The following is a 24,919-nucleotide window of genomic DNA, read 5'->3' on the forward strand; positions in this document are numbered from 1 at the left end:
TTCTTAACCCCGGGGATGTGATGTGATGTGACAAGAGACCAAGAACTCCAGGTCTCAGGGAGACATCCTTCCCTAGGTGTGAGCTGCGCTGAGCCCCTCCTCCCCCAGCTCAGCCTCCCCTCCCCCTTCTGTCTGTGTCAGGGTTGGAGGTGGGGTGAGGGGTGAAGCCTGCTCAGATGTTTAGCCAAGTTCCATGTGATAAACAGGTGTCACCCCTGTGTTGTGTCTATATCCAGACCAAAGCCTCCTGTGCTGGGCTGGGTCAAGAAAGTGCCACCCACCTTTGGTGACACTGTTACCAGCTTGCCTTAGGGGAGGCAATCTTTAACTTGGGGTCGGATTTAGGCTCACCTTCCTAAGGCAAAGAATCTCAGTGTGATCCCCAGCAAACAGTAGTAATGGGGGCCCTCCCTAGACCTGTGGAATCAGAGGCTTCAGGGATGGGGCCTGGGCACCTGCATTTCTAACAAGCTCCTTGGGGACACGAAGCTCCTTGAAGCTGAGGACCACGGCCCTGGGGCCAGGCGAGCAGAGCCACCTCATAAATGTTAAAGATCTTGTGTCCAGATGGTGAATGCCGGCCTCTGCTGGCCTCCATCACCCCGGCCTTCCCCATCTGTCCCGCAGCTGCTCACAGGTGGGCCTTCCCAACAGCGGCCCAGCCCTGCACCCCCACAGCCAGCCAGACAGCCTAGGGGTGCTGCTGCCTCCCTTCTCCTCTCAGTAGGAAGGCCCCGCCCTCCTCCCCCTGCCCTGCCTTCTAAGGCTTGCTGGCCTCAGTGGACCCACCCACCGTTCCTTCAACAGCATAAATTGCAGAGGGTTTGGTGCCTGCCCAGCACCAGGGATGCCATGTGGGCAGGCTCTTCTGGGGCTCGCCGTCCCGTGGAGAGGGCAGCTGGAAACTTAGGAACAGTAATCGCACAGTGAGGAAGGCGGCAGAGAACACAACCAGGGGTTCAAAAGCGAAGTTCTTGGGTTGGGGGAAGCCTGCTCTGTCCCTGCCCTTCCCAGAGGCACTTAGATGGGCTGAAATACCACTCCAGCCAGCCACGCAGAGTGCCTTCACTGGGCGGTGTGGTCTGGGTTACCCCCAGAGGACACTTCTCGGATCTGGAGGGGCCCGGCGTCCGACTGCAAACGAAGCCAGTGAGAAGCTTCCAGATGGCCGTGGCTTTCCACTTCGGTGCGCACACTGCCCCCCAGGGAACGTGCTTTGGCAGGGTCTGGGTGAAGGGCGCTCTGGGCGATTCTGAGACCGTCTTACGGGGTGCCAGGGTGGTGGTGGCGGGGCGGAGGGGGGGATAGTTTGCCCTCAAGTGTGGGGGCACTGTTTCCGTGTGCGGCCAGGCAGGTGACCCCAGGAAGGGCCCGTGGAGAAGCTCTCTGCACCTTGCTGTCTATAGCCTCCCAGTTGTTGAGTGTGCTGCTGGGGCCGTGTGGGGGACCCACCCACCCCCTCTCTGTGCTGGTGCCATATACGTGCTTTTGCCCTGGACCTTCATCAGCCTGGGTCCCGTGGAGCTGGGAAGATGTCTGGTTTGAGTGATTTAGGGTCACCACGGACACCAGAGCAGGACTGGGTTCTCTCTCCATCCACTCATTCACTCGCTCGTTCATTTTCAACAGACTAGTCAGTGCTTACTATGTGCCAGGCACTGGGTGAGGCTCTCAAAACACAGGGCAAGCAAATTTAGACAGCCTCTCTGAGACAGGACCCCAACACTGTGCAGGGTGACATAGGGACAGAGACAGGACCAGTGGCCACCTTGTGCCTCCACGGAAAACACCCGTTAGCCCTGCTGTGGGTAGGGAGGGTCGGTCACACCCCTGGGGTTTGCAAGATGCTACGTGAGCCTCAAGGAGGAAGGTGGGGCAACGTGCCCCAGGGCTTCTCACCCGGGTGGCTTTTCTAGATTTTTCTTGTAGCCACAGTGGAAACAAACAAAAAGTCTTAGAGCCAGGAATCTGGAAAGCCTACTCTGCCAGGCAGTGTGTGAATATCATTCCCCCAAACTTGAGCATCTGTGACGACCCCATGGATTTTTCTAGCTGGTCGCCACATCCATCTGTGACACCAAGGTTTTGTGAAATATGAGAGCTGCTTTCCCCCGCGAGCCCCCGACCCCGCCGGTGGCGTGACCTGCACCGGGAAAGCGGGGAGGACAAAACTGTCCGAACTTCTGACCTGTTGGTAGAACCAGCCCTCCCTCGGTGCTTGTTCTCAGTTACCCAACACAGCAAATTAGCTGAGACACCCAAGAAGCAAATATTAGGACCAAACATGTTACTCATAACAACCATATTTGAAGGAACTGTAGTTTGCGCCTTTTAGAACATTTTTATAAAGTACTGTAATTCTCGCGTGGAGGGGCTACGGATGGAGACAGACTAACTTGTTTTGTTACTTGCATTAAAATTACTTTGGGTCTCTGTTCAGATGAGTTTGGAGGACTGATTTGTTGCCCTGAGTGAATGTGTATATTCAGACCTGAATACAGGAGAATTGGGGATGTCCCCCACCCCCTACACTCCCCTCTCCCCCATCCCGCCCTCAACACCACATCCTCTCTGCTGTAGGTTGTGTGCCTGTGCATATGGGAGTCCTGGGATGCTCTGTATTTACTGGTGATGGAGAAACCCTGATCCCGAGGCCATAGGCACACACACTAAACATAGCTGGAAAAGCCACAGGAGCTGTGGCTTCGTTTAAAATCTGTCTGGGTTGGGGTGCCTCGGTGGCTCAGTCCTTAAGCATCTGCCTTCGGCTCAGGTCATGATCCCCAGGGTCATGGAATTGAGCCCTGCATCGGGCTCCCTTCTCCATAGGAGGCCTGCTTCTCCCTCTTCACTCCCCCTGCTTGTGTTCCCTCTTGCTGTGTCTCTGTCAAATGATTAAGTAAAATCTTTATAAAAAAAATTCTGCCTGGATGGGGAAATGACTTGCTAATAGTTGAGAGGTTACTTCATAATACGACAGGTGACAGTTTTGTGTACTGGGGGGGGTAGTGGTTTTGGGGGGAAATGTGAGGGAAAGGCCTCAGAGATAAATTTGAATCTTGGTTTGGGGACAAACTGTGATTTTAGGATAGTTGGGTACGTTCTGTTTCATGTGCCTTTAAAGTAGTCTATTTTCTATATTTTATATAATGTGAAACTGTATGTGACAAAGTTTGGAACCAGATCACCTAGGCCATCAGCCTCTAGTGTTCCAACCGTCCCAACAGTCAGGGGACAATGCTGCCATTTCGAGTGACAAGGTGCCATGTGATTTCTCATCAAGACAATCGTGTGAGGTCTTTGCAGGGAGCAACTGATGTCTGACAACTCATCACAGGACAGCCTCCAGCGCCCTCTGCCTCTCATGGAACCGGATTCCTGGAAGAAGGACCCGCAGGGGTTCGGGACCCCATGCTTGGTTAGTGATCTGGTAGTACCATCTGAAAGTTCTCCACGATAGCAGAGCCAGCAGCCCCCCATTTTGTATTTGCAGTGGTCTCCAAGGATTGCAGAGCCAGCCCTGTTCTCCAGTTTGCTTGATAAAGACTGTTGCTTTAAAGGGGTTGAGTGATGATGAAAATCAGACTATCTTCACGGAACACTCTGCTACAAAAATGAAAAATGCAGCCAGAAAGAAGATGATGCTGGATACATAGGTAGATAAGTAGGTTGGTAGGAAGGTAGGTCGGTAGGTAGGTACATAGATAAATGAGGAGAGAGAGAGAGAGATCTTGAATTTTTACCTAAGGAATGCCAAAGGTAGTAAAAGCAATCTATCTGGGGAACCTACGTTCCCTTGTCTCTACACGGGAGTTGCAAACTAAAACCTTCAGTGGTTACTGTCTGTATTCTTGGTGTTTCTAGGGTTTCCTGTTGCTTGGCTTGGCTTGGGATTTGGTCCACGTGGCAGGTAGATGGTGGTCTCCCCAGAGAACTCAATTTTATCTATTTCTTCCATTTGGAAGAAAGCTTGTCATTCATTCATTCACAAAATCTTGGTGACCTAGCCTGATTCATTCTGGAGAATGTTCCACACGTGCTTGAGAAGACTGTGTACTCTGCTACTCTCGGAGGGAATGTTCTGAGATGTCTGTCTGGTCCACTTGGTCTAAAGTCTGGTTCCAATCCAATGTGTCCTTAGGGATTTTCTGCCTGGATGATGTATCCCTTGCTGATGGTGGGGTTCGAAAGTCTACTACTATTACTGTATCCCTCTCTTGAGATCTGTTAATACTGCTTCGTGTCTAGGTGCTCTGATGTTGCATTAATGATGGTGCATTCATTTTTACGGTAAAGGGATCACTTCATCATGAGGATGTCATAAATATTTATTCACCAATTATGTGTATATTACGGCCTAAGCATTGTGCTCGATGTTAGGTACTGTCTCAGCCCTGCTCTAGACTTCCCTTAGTCCCATTAAAAAAAAAAAAAGGGAAACGAGGCATACTTGGTGACACATGAAATTCGAATTTCAGTGTCCATAAATAAGGTTTTATTGGAACACGGCCATGCCCTCTTGTCTCTATCACACTGGCTGCCTTCTTGCTTTGCGAGCAGAGTCACCGTAGGACACGCACAGCCAGCAAAGCCCTAATACTATGTGGCCTGTTCCAGAAAATGTTTGCCATCCCCTGGTCTAATACAAGAAGGGAACTGTCTCTTTGTGTGTCTCTTTTTAGGAACAAGAAGAGTTTTCCTAGAACCCTTTGGCAAACTCTTCCTGATGCCCTTGGTCTGAGGATTCCAGTTTTCATGCTTAACCCAGACACTGGCAGAGGTCATTAAAATGACCACGCTTAGAGCAGTGACATCTTAGCTGGGGATCAGATTCCTTCAGCGAGGGATATACTCAGGAAGCATGCTCTTAGAGAAGAGGCGACGGACACTGTGTGCCCCAGTCCATCCCTGGGCTGCCCCACATGCAGACATAACTCCGTAAGAATTTTTAAGATTCTTATATATTCATGAAATAAACTAACCCCTTCCCAAGAGGTAAACAGCCTGAAGCCCAAACCAGTTAGTCCTTCCAACTCGGAGGTCAGGGGTGGGGGGGCATTTGGTGACACTGATTATCGTCTTTATCAGATGTGGCACCTCATGGCCTGGCAGCCTGTGACAGGAAGCTAAGTCCTAGACGCCCGATGTCCCCAACATGTAACGGGGAAAAGGAACAGGATGTCTATCATAAACGATCCTCTTTGGAAAATGCATGAGAAGAAGAATCAATGCCCAGGGGCTGAAGGTTCCAGTAGCAGCAGAGCTGGGTGCTTCTGCCTTATGGTCTTTTAGGAGGTGGGGTAAACTTTGAGCTGGAGAACTCCTGTCTCCTCGACTGGTGGCTGTGTCTCCTGAGGCCATAACGTCAAGCTGGCATCGTCCAAGCTACGTCCCTGGGCTTGGCCCTTTGTCTGGTGAAAAGGCTAGGACCTGGCCTATCTTTTCTAGTTATCTCCCCCATTCTGTTCGGCTTTCTGCCCCCACGCCCCTGAGCTGTGGTTTAGCGCAGGGCTTGGCACCCGAAGGGCTCGCCGGCCGAAGGCCTGCTTTTTTAAGGCCCCAGAGCGAAGAACGCATTTTGGTTCTTAAAGAGTGCTAAAAAAACGTGGAGAGGAATGCAGCAACGACCTTGGGTGGCCCGGGACCCCTAAGCTCTTTACCGTCTGGCCCTTTACAGGCCAAGGCGCCGACTCCTGGCTTAGAATTGGAGTCGTCCACCCCTGCCAATCTCTGAATCCTTGGACTTTAGACTGTGGGCTTCAGGCAGAAACAATCTCAGTAAAGCCCTATTTTCTTCCACTTCTGCTATTAGATGAACCAAGTTTCAGCTCAAATAGACGTCTTCTCGCAGGAGCTTAGTGGAAACTCTAGGAAGCTGCACAGGGCACCAGCCCCGATATGGTTCTAAAACTTTCCCTGATATGACAACATCCGTCAGGATCCCGGAGTCCTGGCATCGAGCCCCGTGTCGGGCTCCCCGCTCAGCGGGGAGTCGGCTTCCCCCTCTCCCGCTGCCCCTCTCCCTGCTCGTGCTGTCACTCACTCTCTCCCCACAAAATAAGAAAAATCTTAAAAACCCAAACAAAAGAACAGCGGCAGAGATGATTTGGTTGTCAAAGAGACCACACCAGCCTGGAAGCGCGGATCCTCACCGCCCTCGGCTCGGCCGCCTCCGCCGGCCAGCGGCTCCCTAGAGCGTCTGTGGCTTGGAGCGCCCACGTTTAGTCCCATCACTTAGTCGCGAGCCACAGCGACTCGGGCTGCTGTACCCCGAACAGGAGTTCCGTAAAAGGAAATCAGGCAGCGTACGGGCTTCGGAAGAAGGCAGCCAAGCCCCCTGGGCATTGCCTCAGATCCTTCCAGAGAACCGATTGCCAGGGAGACCACTACGTGCCCCACAAGATGGTGCCCTGCGCTGAGAACTTACCTTACACAGCCCGTCGCTCGGCCGGAAGACATCCTCTACCGGCGCGAGCCTCACTCCTTCCGGCGCAGCGCGCGGCATGCTGCGTCCACCTGATTGGTGAAGACCGCGTCATGTGACCACGCCCTCGCTGCAAGGGAGGCTGGGAAATAGGCAGCGGGCATTATCAGCGTCTGCAGGGGGAGGTCAGGTCGGCCCCCCACCAAGACTCGGAAGGAAGGGACTTCCCCAGCAGAGGAAGGAAGTTCCAATCCCGGGCGGTCGAGCCCAGTGCGAAGCGCCTGCTGCATCCTACCGGAATCCCGTTCCCCATTTAGCCGCTCGTGCTTCCCAAGCTTTATGGACGCGTCTCTCAGCCACGGCTCCTTGCTCGTAGACATGTACAGTCTGCACTATTGTTTGCCGAACTTTGTTCTTCCAAGCAACTATTTTTTAACATAAATGCATTGATTCCGAAGGAAAGTATCGGGTAAGTTGAAAACCAGCATCGGTTGTCCCAAGTGACCCGGATATGATTTAAAATGAGAATGCTATGAAGAGTGTAGTCTGGTGGGGGTTTTGAGCCCGAGGACTGGCCCTTTCCAAGGAAGAAGGGAGGCTAGGAACAGATGGAGACCTTAAAATGGGGTCGGGACCATAGCTGCTCGGTCAGAAGACGGTGACTGTCCCCCACGCGGTGTGACTGTAGGTATCACCTGATCTAGCTGGGTAACACTGGGGGTATTTGCCTCGTAATGGCAATATAGAAAACCGTAAACCGATGCTCTTGCTGGTGTGAGGGAATTCACAGGTGCGCCTTGTTCCTCCCGGTCACGATTTCCTGAGTCTCCTCTTCCAAGCTGGCCTAGTGATACGGCCCAATCCCACACAGATGTCAGTGAGGCCATACCTGGATGTGCACGATCAGAGGTTTCCAGCCTCTGAGGAAGCCTGACACACCCCATATCTCACCCCCACTTCTGACCACACGCCCCACTCGAGCTTCTGGGATGGCAGTGACCCAGGAGGGCGATGTGTAATCCCCCGCAGATGGCTAATTACAGAGCGTGTCTGGCTTTTTAAGGGGCTGAGGTTTCTGACTCATTGCCTCTGGGGCCGGAGCTTTGATTTGTCTTCTCTGATGGCTGCATTTCTCCCTCCCACCCAAGGCCATGGCCCTGGACTTCTGCGATCAACTAAACCCTCCCCGGAAGGCAAAAACCAGGCCACCTAAGACCCTTGGGCCTCAGAACCAGACAGGCCCAGGTTCCAATCTGACTCAGCAACTAGTTGCATGGAGGCTTTGCCAAGTGACTAAGATGCTGCAGACCTCGTGTCCTAATCTGCAAAATGGGGTAATGCTCCAGCCATCTGGTCTCCTGTTCTGCCCGTGTGTTGAGCACCTACTATGCACCGTATAGTGGGGTAGGCACAGAGACACAAGGATGGACCAGACAGGTCCCACACACTCATGGAGACCTCACTGTAGCGAGGACAAACAGACCGCAAGCAAGAAAAATAAAATTACAAATTGGGATACAGCCCATGAAGGAGGCAGGGTGATGGGAAGACAGCAACTCGGGAGGCGAGGACTCATTGCTGGCGTGACGCTGACACTGAGACCTGCGTTAGGAGGGTCTGAGGACGGAAAGGACAGGGCTACGGGACCCGCTGTTATGCAGGGTTGTGGGGATTCAGTGAGGAAGCCCACGTGCAGAACACGGTGCGGAGGACACCCAGTGCTCGTGGAGCCACCCAGAACCCCGGCTAACAGAGCATCTTTCCCACAAATTGTATCATTACATTTGATTCTCATGGCAGCCCGTCAAACAGAGCAGACACCGTGCACTCCTGTTACTGGTGGGAAAGCGAGAAGAGCAGGTAAGTACAGGAAGGAGGCAGAGTGGTTTCCTTTGGTCTCTCTTCTCCCCCAAACCACCTCCTTTGATTGATGGTGGCCCCTTGCAAGATGGGAGTGGATGAGCTAGTGTTTGGTGTTCGTGGGTCTGGGCTCAGTGGGAGGTGGGCTGGGCAGCTCTGCTCATCCTGGGTGGACTTGGCCCCATGTCTGGGTGTTGGTGGATGAAGACTGGCCTTGTCTGAGATGGCTGGGGCACTCAGCCTTGTGTTCCGTAGCTCTCGTGTCCTGGATCAGACTGGCTCAGGTATAGACTTACGGTGATGTCAGAGATGCAGGAGAGCGAAGGGAAACATAGACATTCTCTCGGGCTTGCAGTTGGGATGCCACTCCTGCTGCCTCGTATCGGCCAAACGGGCTACAGATCTTAACCTGGTGCAAGGAGGGGAAACCAGCTCCCTCCTTCAGGGAGTGGACCACACAGTCACCTGGCGGAGGATGGGGTGAGAAGGTGAGGGCGGGAGGGAGCAAAGGATTAATATAACAGATTAATATAATCTGTTAGCACAGACTTCTGTTCGGGGCCATAAAATAGAGAACGTGTGTGTGTGTGTGTGTGTGTGTGTGAATGGAACCACCCAGAGCACACACCATTTAAGGCATACTTGTGCAAATGCAGATTCCAGACCTATTAAATCTTGAAGGGACTGGCCCAGTATCTGAATGTTAGGACTTCAGGTTTTTCGGGTGATTCCAAAGTTTGCAGATCGTCATTTTCAGGGAGCAGATCTAGGTATAAAGCAGAGGAGTTTAAATTTTACGTTTGGAGGTAAACGCTAGAACATGTATATGAGTATCTCCTCCACCCCTCCAAAAAAAATGTGTATCCCAGATGTATCCTGTTTCCAGTGCGTTTGCTTTACAGACTTCGGGAGGCGCAGTGGCCAGAAAATGAAAAAGCGGGTACTACTACCACCCCCTAGTGGTGAGTGGCCGCATAACCACATAACATAATAACACCACCCCGCCCCCAGCAATGATAGATCTTTTTCAACATTCAGTTTAGTCAAATCCTACACAGCCGATCAAAGGTAATGTGTGTATTCCTCCTTACTGAACAGTTAAATCTATCCTACCAGAACATTGCTATGTGCCGCTTTTCATTAGCTCAATTCATTAATTTTTAGCTGTGTGATTTTTTTGAAATTCAATTAATTAATATATAAGGTATTATTAGTTTCAGAGGTAGAGGTCAGTGATTCATCAGTCTTATGTAACACCCAGTGCGCATTACATCACAGGCCCTTCTTAATACCCATCACCCCGTTACCCCCACCCCCGGACCCCCCTCCCCTCCTGCAACCCTCAGTTTGTTTCCTATGATTAGGAGTCCCTTATGGTATGTTTCCCTCTCTCATTTCATTTTGTTTCATTTTCCCCTTCCTTCCCCAATGCTCCTCTGTTTCGTTTCTAAAATTCCACATATGAGTGAGATCGTATAATTGTTTTTCTCTGATTGATTGATTTTGGTGAGCAGATTACCCTCAGATTCCAACCATATCATTGCAAATGGCAAGATTTCGTTTTTCTCAGTGGCTGCATAGTATTCCATTGTGTATATAGACCACCTCTTCTTTATGCGTTCATCTGTCCATGCACATCTGGGCTCTTTGCATATGTGATTTTTGTACCCTCATTTTTAGTTGGCAAGATAGTACCACATTAAGAGAGATTTGCTGCTTACAACCGGATGTCAGTATAGAAGTTACCTCTTCTTACATGAGACCAGAATATCTTTCCAGTGCAAAACCACTTCGAAGTCATTTTAAATAATTGTTTTGAAAAGTACCTGTGAATGTTTTCTTTCAAAATCTGTCCTTGTAAGAGCTCCCTAGTATGGACCAAAGTTTCTCAGCGTTGGCTCAGTGGGCATTTGGGACCAGATAATTCTCCATTGCAGGGGCTGTCTTACACCTCTCTGGCATTTACCAGCGTGCCTGGCTTCCAACCATTAGATGCCAGGAGACACTCCCCCCACACACATGAAATTATGGCAGAAAAAAGGTCCCCAGATCCTGCCAGATGTCCCCTGGGGAGGCAGAGTTGCCCTCAGATGGGAACTCCCTACTGCTGTAGGGTTTTATATACCAGGAAATACGGTGACGGGCAATCCTCTGGGAGGTTGCAAGGGCTGGAAATTCTGAGGGTGGCTGGCCCTGCTGCAGCTCCTCCTGGGACAACAAGGCAAAGCCAATGACAGCCTGCCCCACTGTGGCCCTTGGCATGTCTTTACCCGCAGGAGAACAGCACAAGATGTTCCTGGTGCCCAGGCTGCAGCTGCACATTTGCTCAATATTTGTCATCAGCTGAAACAAACAGAGACAGGAGGAACCAGGAAGAAATTGCTGCTCCGTGTTTGTAGAAGGATAATAGCGTAATTTCACCGGAGGCTTGGACACATGCGAGGAAAGGGAGGTGTGACCGGACCTTGGCACAGGGTTACCTTGAAAAACAGATTTTGCGATTTTTTCCAGAAGGGGAAGTTAAATTGCCAGGACAGGCTGCTGCCTCGTCCAGGAGGGGGTGACGGCTGAGGGAGCTGCTGGAGACCAGAGCTCTGCCAGAAGACCAGCCACCTCCCTCCTTCCCCATCCTCTGTCCTCCCGCGGCTGCCTGGGATGGGTTGACTTGGGTCCAGGAGAAAGGATCCTGAAAGCCCCCCAGCCATTTTTCGGATAAGGTGTGACAACCGGATCTTGAGAAAGTAGCTCTCTGGGACCAAGGGTTGGGGTGACCCCGCGGAGCAAGCTGCCTCTGTCCCAATTGTATCATAGCCACTCGGTGCTGTGTGCCCTGCAGCTAGCTGCTGGATTTCTCTGGGCCTCTGCTTCCTCTAAAATGGGACTGGTGGTGGCAGCAACTGCAGGGGGCATACAGTTGGTGCTCACTGATGGCTGTTAATCTCTTACTATTGTCAGGGCCACCTGCCTGGTGCGTGGTCGATTCAAAGCTTGAACCTAGATTGTCTGACCCCGGATCCCGGGTTCTTGCCCTTGCCACGTGCCAGAAACCCCTGGGATGCTTCTGAGCCCGGATCCCACAGAAGGGGTCATTCACTGGTCTGGGGGAACAGTCTGGGAGTGGAAGTTGTTCAAGTTCTCCAGGTGATTCTAACGGGTAGCTCGGGGCAGGGAACCTATCCTGGTCCACGTTGTAACCCAGGTGTGACGCAGTAAGTCAGGATGCTAAGTATTTGACCTTCTGCGATGGGCTTGTGTGACTTAGCATAACGTCCTTCGGGTTCATGCACAATGCGGCCTGTGGCCACGTCTCCTTCTTCTTGGCGCCCACATTATACTCCATTGAGTGTACACCCCGTCTTCGCTTTATCCACCGGGCTCTGTGGATGGGTCTTTACTTTGTTACCGCCTCTTGATATCACTTGACCTCTAGGAGTCAGACTCAGGAACAGACAGTGGAATGTGCGTTGCCAGCAGCTGGGGGAAGGGGGTACGGACTTGCGCTCATGCAGCTTGGAAGATGTTCTAGAGATGTCCTGAACGCCGGCGTGCTTATGGTGAATGATAGCAGACGCTCAAAACTGTAAGGAGGTAGATCTCCTCTGTTTTCTTTTTCACCACGATTAAACAGTTGGGTGGTTCAAAGAAGTGTGAAAGTCTCCCGAGTGGGCAGAGCCCCCAGGGAGCAGGACTGAATGAATCGGAAGGGGCTTCCTGGAGGAGGTGGTGGCCGAGCTGACCATGGAGATGGACCTTCAGGGAGGAGAGGCTCCCCTGGGGAGAGCAGGAAAGCGTAGAGCCAACATGCGGAGCAGCCGCTGGAGTGGAAGCTTTCCCAGGGAATTAATGGGAGCAGCAGGCTGCTGGGAGCTCCAAGCAGGGATCTGGAGCCTTCGGTGTGAACCCAGACATGGGAGATCCGAAGAGTTGCGGGTCGCACCTCCCCACCTCTGGGTGAGTTGACACAGTAACCAGAGTATCTAATGAAGGGTGATGCTTCAGGCTCGCCCTCCAGCCTCTATCTTCCTCCACTGGTTTTCTCAGCAAGGGAGGCAGAGGCCCAGGAGGCAAGATAGGGCCAAATGGGGCAAAATGTGTGACTAGCCCGATGGTGCCCGCAGCTCCCCTGATTTCAGGTTTGGGCTCACAACTGCCTGCTTGTATGGGAAAAAGTCTTTATAATGGCCCAGGGCGGGGGTGGGGGGTAAATGGAGGTGGGAGGTGAGGAAGAACCTTTCTTAAAGGGTCCGTAGACTCGCTGCTAGCTTGGAACTCCCTGCTGGGGGGAGGCGTGCGGAGCTGCACATTTCTCAGCTGCACCCCCAGCTTTGAGTCTGTCCCTGCAGGGGTGGGGCCCGGGAGTCCTCGCAGGGATCGATATGGCAGGGTGGCAGTGGTGGGGCTCAACTGGGAGTGTTTCACAGGCTGTTGAGCTGGGTCTGCTAAGGCAGCCAGTGCTGTGGCCCTGAGATGGCTCAGCCTGCCGGGATTTCCTTCTTCTCTGCCAGTCTCTGCTCAGTGAAATGCAGAGCAGGCCTAAAGGTGGTTTGGAAGTGCCTTGACCTGACTTCAGTGTGGTCCGACCAAAACTGAGAAATTAAAAAAAAAAGAAAAGAAAAAAAAAGGGAAATATCCCCTCCTGTGCAGGGTCTGCTGATGGTTGAAAAACCTAGTAACTGTGTGGCTATTTATTGCCTTTTTTTTTTTTTTTGTGGCTAGTTTGCAGTCCCCCTCGCTTTGGTAATAACACCCCAAATTCCTTTTGGAGAATCATCTCTCCTTCCCTGTGGGCAAATCTGATGGGCAAGTCAATGAGGTGTCTTGTGCTATGGGACCCACACCAGACCAATCAACCTTTCTTTCTTAGAAAACCTCCTGGGCTCGGGGCGGGTGGAAAACCCTGTGGATGTTTGTTCCGGGGAGCAGGTGGGTCTTTATCTTTGCCCCCTTCTGAGCCTTCCCTAATTCGACACCACAACTGAGCCAGTTGGAAATCCCCCTCCTCAAGTTCTGATCTGCTTGACCACTCTGAAGGTGTCTCTCGTTATCTCTATCTGGGTGCAGCTGCAAAGTTGTGGAAAGCTTCGTTTTATTTTTATCTTTATCTTGGCGTGGGAAAGGGGAGGAGCTGGGGTGGGGATGATAACGGGAATCATTGCTGTGCGATTCCTCTGCCCTATTCAACATAGTCCACCAGAAGAGGGTCCCATTTTCATGGCAGACAACATAGAGAAAGTTGCTTCTAGAATCTTCCTGAGATGAGTCTTTTTCCCCTCGTGTTGGGTTCAGCTTAAGGGAATTAGTTTTAATCTACATCAATCAATGCTAATGTGACAAAAGGGGAGGAGGAAGAGACCGGAAAGATGATAAAATCCACCCTCCAGGGCTTTGTTTCTAAGTAGAACCGAAGCTCTAAAATCTAAAATCGAAAACAGGGAAGGGCTTTTGAAAAACCAATTGACTTTGGCTTTTTTTAATAATTTGTGAATGAAGTTCAAAATTGAAATCAACTGAATACTGCCAGAAAGCAAGCATTTTCCCTCTGCCCTTCTTGTTTTGTTTTTGATTGGTCCAATAATCGAATGAGCATAGGACAGATGAACAGGAGCAAAACAAATTTAATTAGTACGTACTGGAGCCCCACAAAGACAGTGAGACCCAAGGACAACCCAGGCAGTTGAGGCTCACATGTCATCTGGAGCTAAGGGATGAGCTAGGGTCCTGGGGCTTCAAAGCAGAGGAGGGTGACTCACAGGACAAAAAGGGCAAATGTCTGGTAATTAGGTGGCTGACTTGCTATACAGATAGGTCATTCCGATTACAAAGCTGTCTCTTGGTAGTAGCTCTCTTTCTGGGCCAAGCTCCCTATCTAAATTCTCTTACATCGTTTAAGGAAGAGATAAAAGTTTCTCTTGAATCTGCTCGGTCTTGATTGCCTTCAGCTCAAAATAGTCCACATACCAAAGTGGCACATTTGCGGGGAGATTTGCTCTGAACCCGGGCAGAATCAATGTGGAGGTCTGGGAGGTAAGGACCATGTCGAATCTAGATATTAAGTAAGAGACTTGCCACACTGGCACCATATTTCAAGTATGTTATTTTGTAGGGTTGTGACTCTTGGCTTCAACGTGAAAAGGACAAAAAAGTTTAACGTCCGTTTCAGAAAGGTGGGAAAGAGGCCTCCTGCCACCTGGTGGCCAATTTTCCAAATTGTTTGCTGGGGCCTTTTAGGGAAGAAATTTGTGACATTGAATGTAGGAGGTGAAATGCAAAAATTCCAATGCCCTAGACCTGGGCATCTAGACCTTGGCTCTCGACCTGGGATAGATACATCTCTATATTCAACTAAAATCTTCATTATGAACCAAAACAATTTGGTTTGGTCTGGTAAAGATTCTTTTTTAAAAAATCAGATAGTCCCCAAGGAAGAGAAATGAGTCCAGTGATTTCTTTCATGGTCATTTGGCATTTTCCCCTGCCAAGTTATTTTTCCTGGAGGACGGACTGTGTGCGTGTTTATTCTGCCCTCCTTACTGGCCTCAGGGCAGAGTAAGTGGATCCTGAGGTCTGCCTGGTTATGTGCCTTCAAGGTTCCCAGGAAAGGGTTCTTGATTCTCCTGCCCCTGGACATCACTTCCACAACCCCAGCCCAGCTGCTGTCCCTTGTTCTGAACACGGCAATAGACTTGTAATTGACTAATCACAAGACCCCGGTTTCCTGGTCTACCTGTCACCCGCACCCATTCTCTAGGTTAGTTTCTACACGGCAACCGGAGTGATCTCAACCTTGTCTTCCCCTGTTACCATCTTGATTGAAATCTTCGCTGGCTCTCCATAACGCCCAAGATACTGACCAACTTTTTATTTATTTATTTATTTTAAGTTTTATTTTTAATTCCAGTATAGTTAACATACAGCGTTATATTAGCTTTGGGTGTACAATGTAGTGATTCAACACTGCCATATGTCACCCAGTGGTCATCATGACAAGTGCCCTCCTTAATCCCCATCCCCCCAACCCCTCCCCTCCGGGAACCATCAGTTTATTCTCTATAGTGAAGAAGAGTCCGTTTCTTGATTGGTGTCTTTTTTTTCTTTGCTTGTTTGTTTCTTAAATTGTACATGAGTGAAATCCTACAGTATTTGTCTTTCTTGGGTTGATTTATTTCGTTTAGCATTGTACTCTCTAGCTCCATCTGTCATTGCAAATGGCAAGATATCATTCCTTTTTATGGCTGAATAATACTGTTATATACCTGTAATGCATCTTCTTTATCCATTCACCAATCAGTGGACACTTGGGCTGTTTGCACAGTCCGGCTGTTGAAAATAACGCTGCGATAGTAAGGAGGTTCCTCCAAAAGGTAAAAATAGAACTACCTGTGATCCAGTAATGGCACTCCTGGGTATTTACCTAAAAAATACAAACACTAATTCAGAGGGATACATGTACCCCTAGGTTTTAGCAGCATTACTTACAATAACGACCCAGCTTCAGTCTCTAACACTGTCCCAGGTGCGGTTGCTGCCTCAAAAACAAGCCCCAAATTTAGAGGCCTCGAATAACTTTCGTTTTGGTTAGTTTTGTGGGTTGGAAGTTTGAGTGAGTGGGGCTCAGCCGAACTGTTTGTCCCATCCCCCTGGCTTCCGCTGGGGCGTTTGAAACCCAGGATCTGCTTCAGAGACGGCTTCCTCACTCACGGGGGGCCTCCCATCTGCCACCATGTGACATCGTGTCCTCCAGGGTCTCCTGAATGGGCTTCTTGCAGCAAGGTGACCTTAGGGTGCTTGCACTTTTTAGTCGGTGGCTGACTTCCAAGACTCAGAAAGTAGAAGTTGCCAGGCCAGCTCCCGGAGCTGCCGCAGCGTCGCTTCCCCGTGCTTCATTGGTCAGAGCAGTTCTAGACCTGCCCAGAGCCAAGGAGGTAGAGACAGACTGTCCCTCTCAGTGTGGAGCCGGGGGAGGGGGGAAGGGAGGCCAGGCTGAGCTGCAGGAGACCAGCGAGGTCCTCTGTGCTCTGCTGTCCACGGTCTAGCCCCCCACAGCCTCCGCGGGCCTCCCTGAACTATCCTGGCGCCCCTGCCTCGTGCACATGTTCTCTGTGCTCTTAACCTGGTGAGCTCTACCCGTTTTGCCGATCTCCCCTGAATCAGGAGTTCCAGACCCTCCATGGACTGTAAGAGTCCAGTGACCCATTGTTTTGTCCCCCAACTTATTGTGAAAAGTTTCAACCTACAGAAATGTTGCGACATGACACCCACAGACTTTCCACTTAGATTCTCCAACTAATAACGTTGTGGTCAATATTTATTTTGGCCTTTCTGTGTGTGCATGTGTGTGTGCGCGCACGCAAATCTTTTTGAGCCATTTGTGAGTCACAGGCGTCAAGGCATGGAGTCAAATGTCCGTCATTTAACGTGGACGTGGCACTATTACCTGTACAGTCTGTAGCTGGGGCTTAGCCTGTTGTCCAGATGATGGCCTCTAGAGCTGTTTTTCTGAATCAGGATCCACTAAGAATTATGCAGTGGGTTTCGCTGGCCCTGGGATCCCCTGTTACACCCAAATTCTCTTGCTTTAGAAGACTTTCTTGAGTGAGGGTTAAACCCCTCGACCTGGCACAGACCCTTCCCGTACACATCCTCATGCCTTGTTCCTTCTAATCCTTCAAGCCTAAGTGCCTCCCTCGCCAAGAAATTCTCCTTGACCAGCCTCCCCCTCCACCCCTGCCACCATCATGCTTTACCGTATCTCCTGCTCAGTTTCCTCATGGATTGCATTGTGTTGTTCTCTGAAAATCTTGTGTGTTTACTTTTTACTTGTTAATGTCCTTAGGTCAGTTCTAAAAGGGCAGGGACAGTATCTACTTTTTTTTTTTTTTTTAAAGATTTTATTATTTGAGATTGAGGGAGAGGGAGGGAGAGGTCGAACGAGTGGGAAGGAGAGGCAGAGAGAGGGAGAAGCAGACTCCTGCCAAGCAGGAAGCCTGATGTGGGGCTCGATCCCAGGACCCTGAGATCATGACTGAGTCCCAGGCCAGAAGCACAACTGACGGGGCCAGCCAGGCACCCGGGAAAGTATCTGCTGGTCCTCCTTGTTAGTCCCTGGCCTGGTGTCTGGCATACGGCAGATGCTCTTGGGGAAAATTTAATGAATTGGTGAAAACAATTTTGGGTTGGCTGAACTTCATGTCCCAAACCTTTTTACCATGTCATAAACCTCTTGGCACGGCTGCTAAGAATTTCTACTCTGTCTTGGGCTATCGCCCAGCCTACCTATGTCTGCCCTCTGCTTTGCTCAGAGGTATAACCTCTGCCCATAAATTTACCAAATTGGCTTTATACAGAGCCTATTTGGGCTGAAACAAAGTCATATCCTACCGCTGAACCACCCAGGTATCTCTGCTTGCCACTCGTGGGTCCCCATCTGTGAGCAAGAGACAGGTGTGTCCCTAGCTATGGGACAATTCCTTTTCCATGGATAAAAAGAGCATAGTTCACCCATGGGAGCTGACCTTGGGCTGTGGTGATCGGGTTCATTTGCAGACAGGCCAGAAAATACCCCATGACCCCAAGTAATTACCCCCATGTGTGGCTCCCCCCGCCCCCACCCCTTGCTGTATCTGTACCCTCTCTTCAGGCCACTGTGGACATCAGTCCCACAGGCTGCACCTACCATTAGGTACTCCCTCCCCCAAACCGAGTACTCCCCTGCCTCCAAGGAGTGAAAACGTGCGATTGCAAAAATTAAGTATCCTCTGCCTCTTGTGTTATGCTGGCTAAATTTGTTCCACGCCCCCTGTCCAACTGCACACACTAATCCAAGGAGAGGGAACTGGGTTGGAAATAGTTTTAACTATTACTCTTGAGTATAGAAATATTATCTTCACAGATCAGATGTTATTTCCCTCTCTCGAAGAAAGGAAAAGAACTTCCAGATGGTCCTTGGCCCAGGGCTTGCTAACGGCAGACCACAGCTGTGTTCCTTGAGATCGGCCTTACTGCAATCTTTACAAAAGCTGAGGTGACAGAAATTCAGAGATCGACACTTTTACACTTGACCTGCTACCACAAAAATCCAGAGGATGGAGGGAAATTGGACTTTAAAAAAGCCTGTCATGCAGCCAGTCCAATTCTATCAGTTCCTGTCTTTTGGCCTCATATGAGAGTTCCGTCAGGAGAGATGGAACTACCTGATATTTCCACTTGCTGGAGGAAATCCAGATGTGCTTGGGCATGAGGGTCACATTGAGTCAAAGGCCACCGAGAAACAGGCACCGAGGACCTCTGTGCTTTCACGCTTCCTGCCCAAAGTCAGGGCATCCGTTTCCATTTGTGTACGATATGATCCTATTAGGTACCAGATCTGTGTCGTCCTTATGCTGGCTCTCTGCTGGTGCCACCGAGGGGATAACACTTGAGGATCTCGCCCCTACACTTTGCAAAAAGCAAGAAACAGTGTTGCTTGAGGCACCAGCCCCAGTGCTTATTGTCAGCCTTCCTCCCTCATCCTGGTATCCTGAAAGCTCGTAAGACCTGTGCGCCCACCCCCATTCCAGAAGCGGGCCGGCTGGGGACGGAGTTTCACTTTGGTGATGCACACCCAAATCTTGTTTAAGGTGTCAAGTCTTCGGGCTTCGCTTGGCACGTACCTGAGTATCTGGTCTGCGTCCCCCCCCCCCCCGCCCCCACAGCGGGTGCAGTGGCCCCGCAGTGAAGGCCTTGTCCTGAGCCGCAGGGGGCTCGCCATTGCTCTGAGCTGGAAACCGGGCCTCATGGAGGACCGCTCGTCTCATCCATTCAGTCGGAATCTGGCTTTTCCGGGGGCAGTGATTTAGAAGAGAAAGACACAGGAGACTGAAAAATAATAGCTTTACTTTGGACTGAAGCTGTGAAGGCATTCATAAAATGCCAAAGAAAAGCGCTCCTCGTTCAGTTTTTGCAATCTCGGAGCCTCCGAGGACTGCACTCTCACCACGGACCCAGAAAGCCCCCCTCTAGGGAGCAGACTGTCCCTCCCACTAGCAGTGACATCCCTTTGCTCAGCAGCCCCCGGCCCGTCTCACACTCACCCAGTCTGCTGGCCCGTTGAGTTCCCAGGCGAGCCGGGCTAGCCACAGCTTCCGTCCCGTGCGCCGCAGGCAGACGTGTGCCCGGGACTCTGCTCTCGGGGCCTTTACTGCTCTGTTCCTCTGAGGAACGGCGGCACCAGGAGAAGAACAGAGCAACACGAAGAATCAACACATGAAAGCCTTAAACCTATGGCAAGCAACTCCGTTGTCTGGAGCTGAAACAGTGGGTTGGATGACGGTTTTATAAGACATACTCCAGGTTTTGTGTACACAGCACATGGTGTTTAACTGATTTTATTATGTACCTAAATATACAAACAGATTTAGGGAAAACCTCCAGACTCGTTTTCCAAGTGACTGGGTAGCCAAAAAAGAAAAACAAGGGAGAGGGCAAATTCATGGCCCTTAGATTTTGAACAGAATGAGAAGACACTTATTTACATAAGATCTTGGGGAGATGAACCCCACAGACGAGCCTGCCTCCGAAGAGCGGGTTTTTCACCAACTTGCACTGACCACAGACGCAGGTGCCCGACAGCGGACTGCCGGCCGAGGCTCCGGGGGCGGCTCATACGCCAGGGTTCGTGGGCAGCGGTACTGTGCACAGCACTGCCCAGCGACAGTATGTTGTAGAACATACCCACTGGAAGTACTTACGGGGTGCAAATCAGAAATTCATGAAACGAGAGGCCACTTTTGACACAGGGAAGAGGATGGTCCCTATACAAAGGGTTCACAATCTGGACTGGCCCTTGAAGATGGCAAACAGTGTTAGAGGAACATTGTAAACCAACAACTCAAACATGAAAAAAACAAACCAATGCGGTACAATGTAATTACCAAAGCCTTTTTTTTTTTTTTTTTTTTTAGGTAAGAGTTTCAGAAAACCCAGGGATAGATTTTATATCACAAAATGGTCCATATCGCCCAAAAATGTCTTTTGATTGGACAGTAAAATAATATTTGTTGGAAGCTAAAAACTGAGATAAAGTACAGGCCATGGGGAGGGGCAGAGCTTTAATTTCTCCAATTTTCTTCCAAATCAACTTGTTGCTAGGGTTCTCGTGGCAGAGGAAGAGGTGATAGCTTTCCACGGGAGCACATTTGGGGTTGATTTTGGCGATGTTCCAAGTCAGGGCGATGCCCTTGGGTCTCAGCACCCGTTTCACTTTGAGCTCGGGCTTCTGGGGAGGAAGCGTGTCCCGGATTTTGTCCACCAGTTCAGGGAGTAGTGGTGGCGGCTCTGGGAGAGGTGGCAAGTGCTCAAAGGACTCAAGAACCTAGAAAGACATTTATAAAATTTAGCAAGCTGGACTGGCCGTTTTTGATTCAAGTTCTCAACTGCAGTTCTAAATACACTGCCTGTTCTCTGACCCATTTACCGGAATCACGAGAACATTCAAGACTATGTGGGTCTGGGTCCAGTCTTCTTAACCATCAGCTTCTTTTGGCATTAAGATCTCCATGCTCTGGAACCACTGATCCAGAATGGGTTAGGTCCCAGACATGCTGGATAAATATTCCATCATTTCCAATTTGTGTCCCCAAACGTTGTGCTAATTTGCATGAAAAGTGTGAGTGTCCAACACCCATTTCCCTCCACCCTCATTGACCATGGCTACTACTCTTAAAAATCTTTTGTTGGGTTAAAAAAAAAATACATATTTAACCTCCAGAGTTTCTGGAAAATTCAATTAAATTATTTTGGTTCCACAAGTAAGCAGAGGCACAATAGCACATCTTGGAAAAGTACAAGCTGAAATGTGACCCAGGTGTTTCTGTGCGAGTACAGTGGGTACGTCCACTCAATCTGGAATGCGTATTCCTTGACAGAGCGGCTCCGATCCATACCTTGGCTGCATTTTGTGCCACGGGGGTTGTCTCCTTCGACATCAAAGCAGCTTTTGCAGGTGACTCCACGGCGGATGCTGAACTTCCTGTGAACACAAGATTTGAGAAGTAAAATCTATCTGAAATGTAATCAGTTCCATAGCCTTTAAGCAAAACTAGTTTACGCCTTAGGTGGTAATTAAATATGAACTATGCGTTGAGCAGTCTACAAATGTCAATTGGGGGGGCACCTGGGTGGCTCAGTGGGTTAAAGCCTCTGCCTTCAACTCAGGTCATGATCCCAGGGTCCTGGGATTGAACCCCGCATCGGTCTCTCTGCTCAGCGGGAAGCCTGCTTCCTCCTCTCTCTCTGCCTGCCTCTCTGCCTACTTGTGATCTCTGTCTGTCAAATAAATAAATAAAAATCTTTAAAAAAAAATGTCAATTAGGTTCTGTTGGGTAGGTAGTGTTGCTCGGGTTTTACACCTTCTGTTTCTGTCTACATGCCCTATCCATTACCAAGAAGGGAGTGACGGAACCTCCAATTATAACTGTTTATTTTTTAATTATTTCATCCTATCAGTTTTTGCATCAGGAATTTTGAAATTCTACAATAACATGCCTACACATGTAGGTTTCCTTGGGTCTTCCTGATGAAATGGCTTCTTTATCATTATGAAATAGGTTTTTCTGTTATTAATTTCAGAGGTAGAACTTAGTCATTCATCAGTTGCATGTAACATCCAGTGCTCATCACATCACGTGCCCTCCTCCATTCCCATCACCCAGTTATCCCTTCCCCCCACCCACCTCCCTTCCAGCAACCCTCAGTTTTTTTCCTAGAATTCAGTGTCTTTATGGCTTGCCTCCTCTATTTTCCTCTTATTTTATTTTTCCTTCCTTTCCCCTCTGTTCATCTGTTTTGTTTCTTAAATTCCACATATGAGTGAGATCATATGGTATTTGTCTTTCTCTTACTTACTGCGCTTAACATAATACTAAGTTCCATCCACGTCATTGTAAATGGCAAGGTTTCATTCTTTTTGATGGCTGAGTAATATTCCATTGTAGATATAAACCACATCTTTTTTACCATTCATCTGTTGATGGACATCTCAGCTCTTTCCATAGTTGGTTACTGTGGACATTGTTGCTATAAACATTGTTGTGCGTGCACCCCTTCGAATCACTATGTTTGTTTCTTTCCGATAAATACCCCACAGTGCAATTGGTGGGTTGCAGGGTAGCTCCATTTTAAACTTTTTTCCAGAGTGGCCACAGCAATTTGCATTTCCATCAACAGTGTAAGAGGGTTCCCCTTTCTTTGCATCCTCACCAATATCTCTTGTTTCCCAACTTGTTAATTTTAGCTTTTCTGACCGGGATGATGTAGTATCTCATTTTGGTTTTGATTTGTATTTCCCTGATGCTGAGTGATGTGGGGCATTTTTTCATATGTCTCTTGGCCACCTGAAATGGTCTTCTTTGCCTCTGGTACTGTTCCTTCTTCTGAAGGGTTTTACGATAATACAGTCACTCCAGCTTTGTCATGATTAGCGTTTGTGCGCTTTTGCGTAGTTGTCCTCTTCCCTCCTTTTAATTTTAACCTACCCATATATTTATACTTAAAGGGCATCATATAATTATCATATAATTTGGTCTTGTTTTTTTATCCAGTCCAACTATGTCTGCTTTTTCATGTTAGACCATTTATGGTTTTCTAATTATCAGTTTAGTTGGGTTTAAATCTACCATCTCGCCTCTGTTCTCCATTAGCCTCATTTGTTCTTCGAATTTTCTTGTGGCTTCTCTTGGATTACGTAAAATATTCGCTGTCCCCACGTCTTCTATAGCAAAGAGTTATCTGGATGTTCAACTAATGGCACCACCCAGGGGCCCCCTTTTTTGATAATGAAGGTTTGCCCATAACAACTTTTATATGAAAAAGTCTTAATTTTGTTTCCACTTTTGAATGATACTTGGTGGATATAGAATTTTAGGTTAAGGAATTTTTTACCCCAGCCTTTCAAAGATACCATTTGACTGACATTTGGTTTGCATAGTTCCAACTGAGAAAACTGTGAATTCTTTGTTCTTCTCTATATTTTATGATATAAAACATTTTTTTCTTGAAAAATGTTTTGTTTTCTGTTCACTTGTAAGATTTTTCTTTTTATCGTTTTCAGGAATGGATTATGGTATACCTCGATATGGTTTTCTTTGTATTTATCCTGCTTGGAATTTACTGAAGTTCTTAATTATGTGGGTTTGTACATTTCATTAAATTTAGAAGACTTCTGACCATATGTGTATGTCAGACCACTTGATATCATCTCACAGTTCATTGAAAATCTGAATCCTTTTTTCCAGTCTTTTTTTTTCTTCTCTTTTATTTTCTTTTATTATTATTATTTTTTAAAGATTTTATTTATTTATTTGATAGAGAGATCACAAGCAGGCAGAGAGGCAGGCAGAGAGAGAGGAGGAAGCAGGCTCCCTGCTGAGCAGAGAGCCCGATGCAGGGCTCGATCCCAGAACTCTGAGATCATGACCTGAGCCGAAGGCAGCGGCTTAACCCACTGAGCCACCCAGGCGCTCCTTTTTCCTTCTCTTTTAAATCCTTCTTTAATTTGGGTAGTTTCTTTCCAAACTATTGGGTCAGGTACTATTTCCTCCAGTGTACCATTTTTTTTCCTTCTTCTTTGTATAATATGCAATTTGTATTCCATCCATGGAACTTTAAGTGTTCTCTTTTTTAAAATTTGGTTCTATTTTGTATCTTTTATTTCTATTATTCTTTCCTGTTCACTTCTTATCTTTGAGCGTATTACTTTCTTTTTTTTAACTTTAAAAATTTTATTATGTAATAATTTATTATGTAATCTCTGCCCCCAGTGTGGGACTCGAACTCACGACCTCAAGATCAAGAGTTTGCACGCTCTTCTGATTAAACCAGCTGGGTGCCCCACTTTGAGCATATTTCTGTAAGTTCCTTCAAAGTCCTTGTCTGTTAATTCTGTCATCTCTGTCATTTCTAAGTTTATTTCTATTGACTGATTTTTCTCCTGGTTATAGATTCCATTTTTTGGTCTCTGTATCTCTGATATCAGATATAATATCTGATGGGTATTATAAACTTTTAAAAAAGATTTTATTTATTTATTTGACAGAGAGAGATCACAAGTAGGCAGAGAGGCAGGCAGAGAGAGGAAGGGAAGCAGGCTCCCTGCTGTGCAGAGAGCCCGATGCGGGGCTCGATCCCAGGACCCTGGGATCATGACCTGAGCCGAAGGCAGCGGCTTAACCCACTGAGCCACCCAGGCGCCCCCCATTCTCTTCTTTTAATAGAACACAGTGGGCTTTGTGTGATAAGCTATCAAGTTATACGTAGTTCAGCTCAATCCTTTCAAAGCCTTTCGGTTTTATTAGGGTAAGGCTTACAGCTGCCTTTGTTCTAAGATGAGTTTATACCCAGATGGTCCGTAAGAAACTGTCACTACAGCTGTCACTGCAGCTGGTCAGAACTGAAACATTTCCCACCTCTGAGCATAAAGCTCTTTGGCCATTCTTTGCCAAGGCTTATGGGGTTTTACTCTATGTATGTGTGGCGTAATACTTCAGCAAGGACTCAAGAGGACTCTGTGCTAGAGTCCCGGAGCCCTTTCTCTGAGTGGCTTCCTCATTCTGCCTCTATATTCTTCCCCTTCATTCTGGTGGCCTCAGTCCCTCTGAATGA

General features: G+C 48.7%; 1 protein-coding gene and 1 long non-coding RNA gene across 8 annotated transcripts in view; both read right to left on the reverse strand.

Moving 5' to 3' along the window:
* Window positions 1-1,589: 1,589 nt before the first annotated feature.
* Window positions 1,590-12,240, reverse strand: LOC116854452. The gene is made up of 3 exons (XR_004380162.1): window positions 12,230-12,240; window positions 2,562-2,569; window positions 1,590-1,668 (listed from the first exon to the last, which is right to left on the reverse strand). It is a non-coding gene; the product is annotated as an uncharacterized LOC116854452 (long non-coding RNA).
* A 7,972-nt stretch (window positions 12,241-20,212) lies between these two features.
* Window positions 20,213-24,919, reverse strand: part of ATF7IP2 (activating transcription factor 7 interacting protein 2) — a 51,673-nt gene continuing 46,966 nt past the window's right edge. For all 7 annotated transcript variants that reach the window (XM_032836337.1, XM_032836340.1, XM_032836342.1 and 4 more), the window contains 2 exons: window positions 21,205-21,290; window positions 20,213-20,633 (listed from right to left, as the gene is read on the reverse strand). In XM_032836337.1, the coding sequence (XP_032692228.1) occupies window positions 20,220-20,633; window positions 21,205-21,290 (500 nt within the window). In that variant the 3' untranslated portion in view covers window positions 20,213-20,219. The remainder of the gene's footprint in view (window positions 20,634-21,204; window positions 21,291-24,919) is intronic.

The sequence above is a fragment of the Lontra canadensis genome, unplaced genomic scaffold, assembly GCF_010015895.1.
Source record: "Lontra canadensis isolate GAN:19392208 unplaced genomic scaffold, GSC_riverotter_1.0 scaffold91, whole genome shotgun sequence".
In the NCBI taxonomy this organism is placed as follows: Eukaryota; Metazoa; Chordata; class Mammalia; order Carnivora; family Mustelidae; genus Lontra; species Lontra canadensis.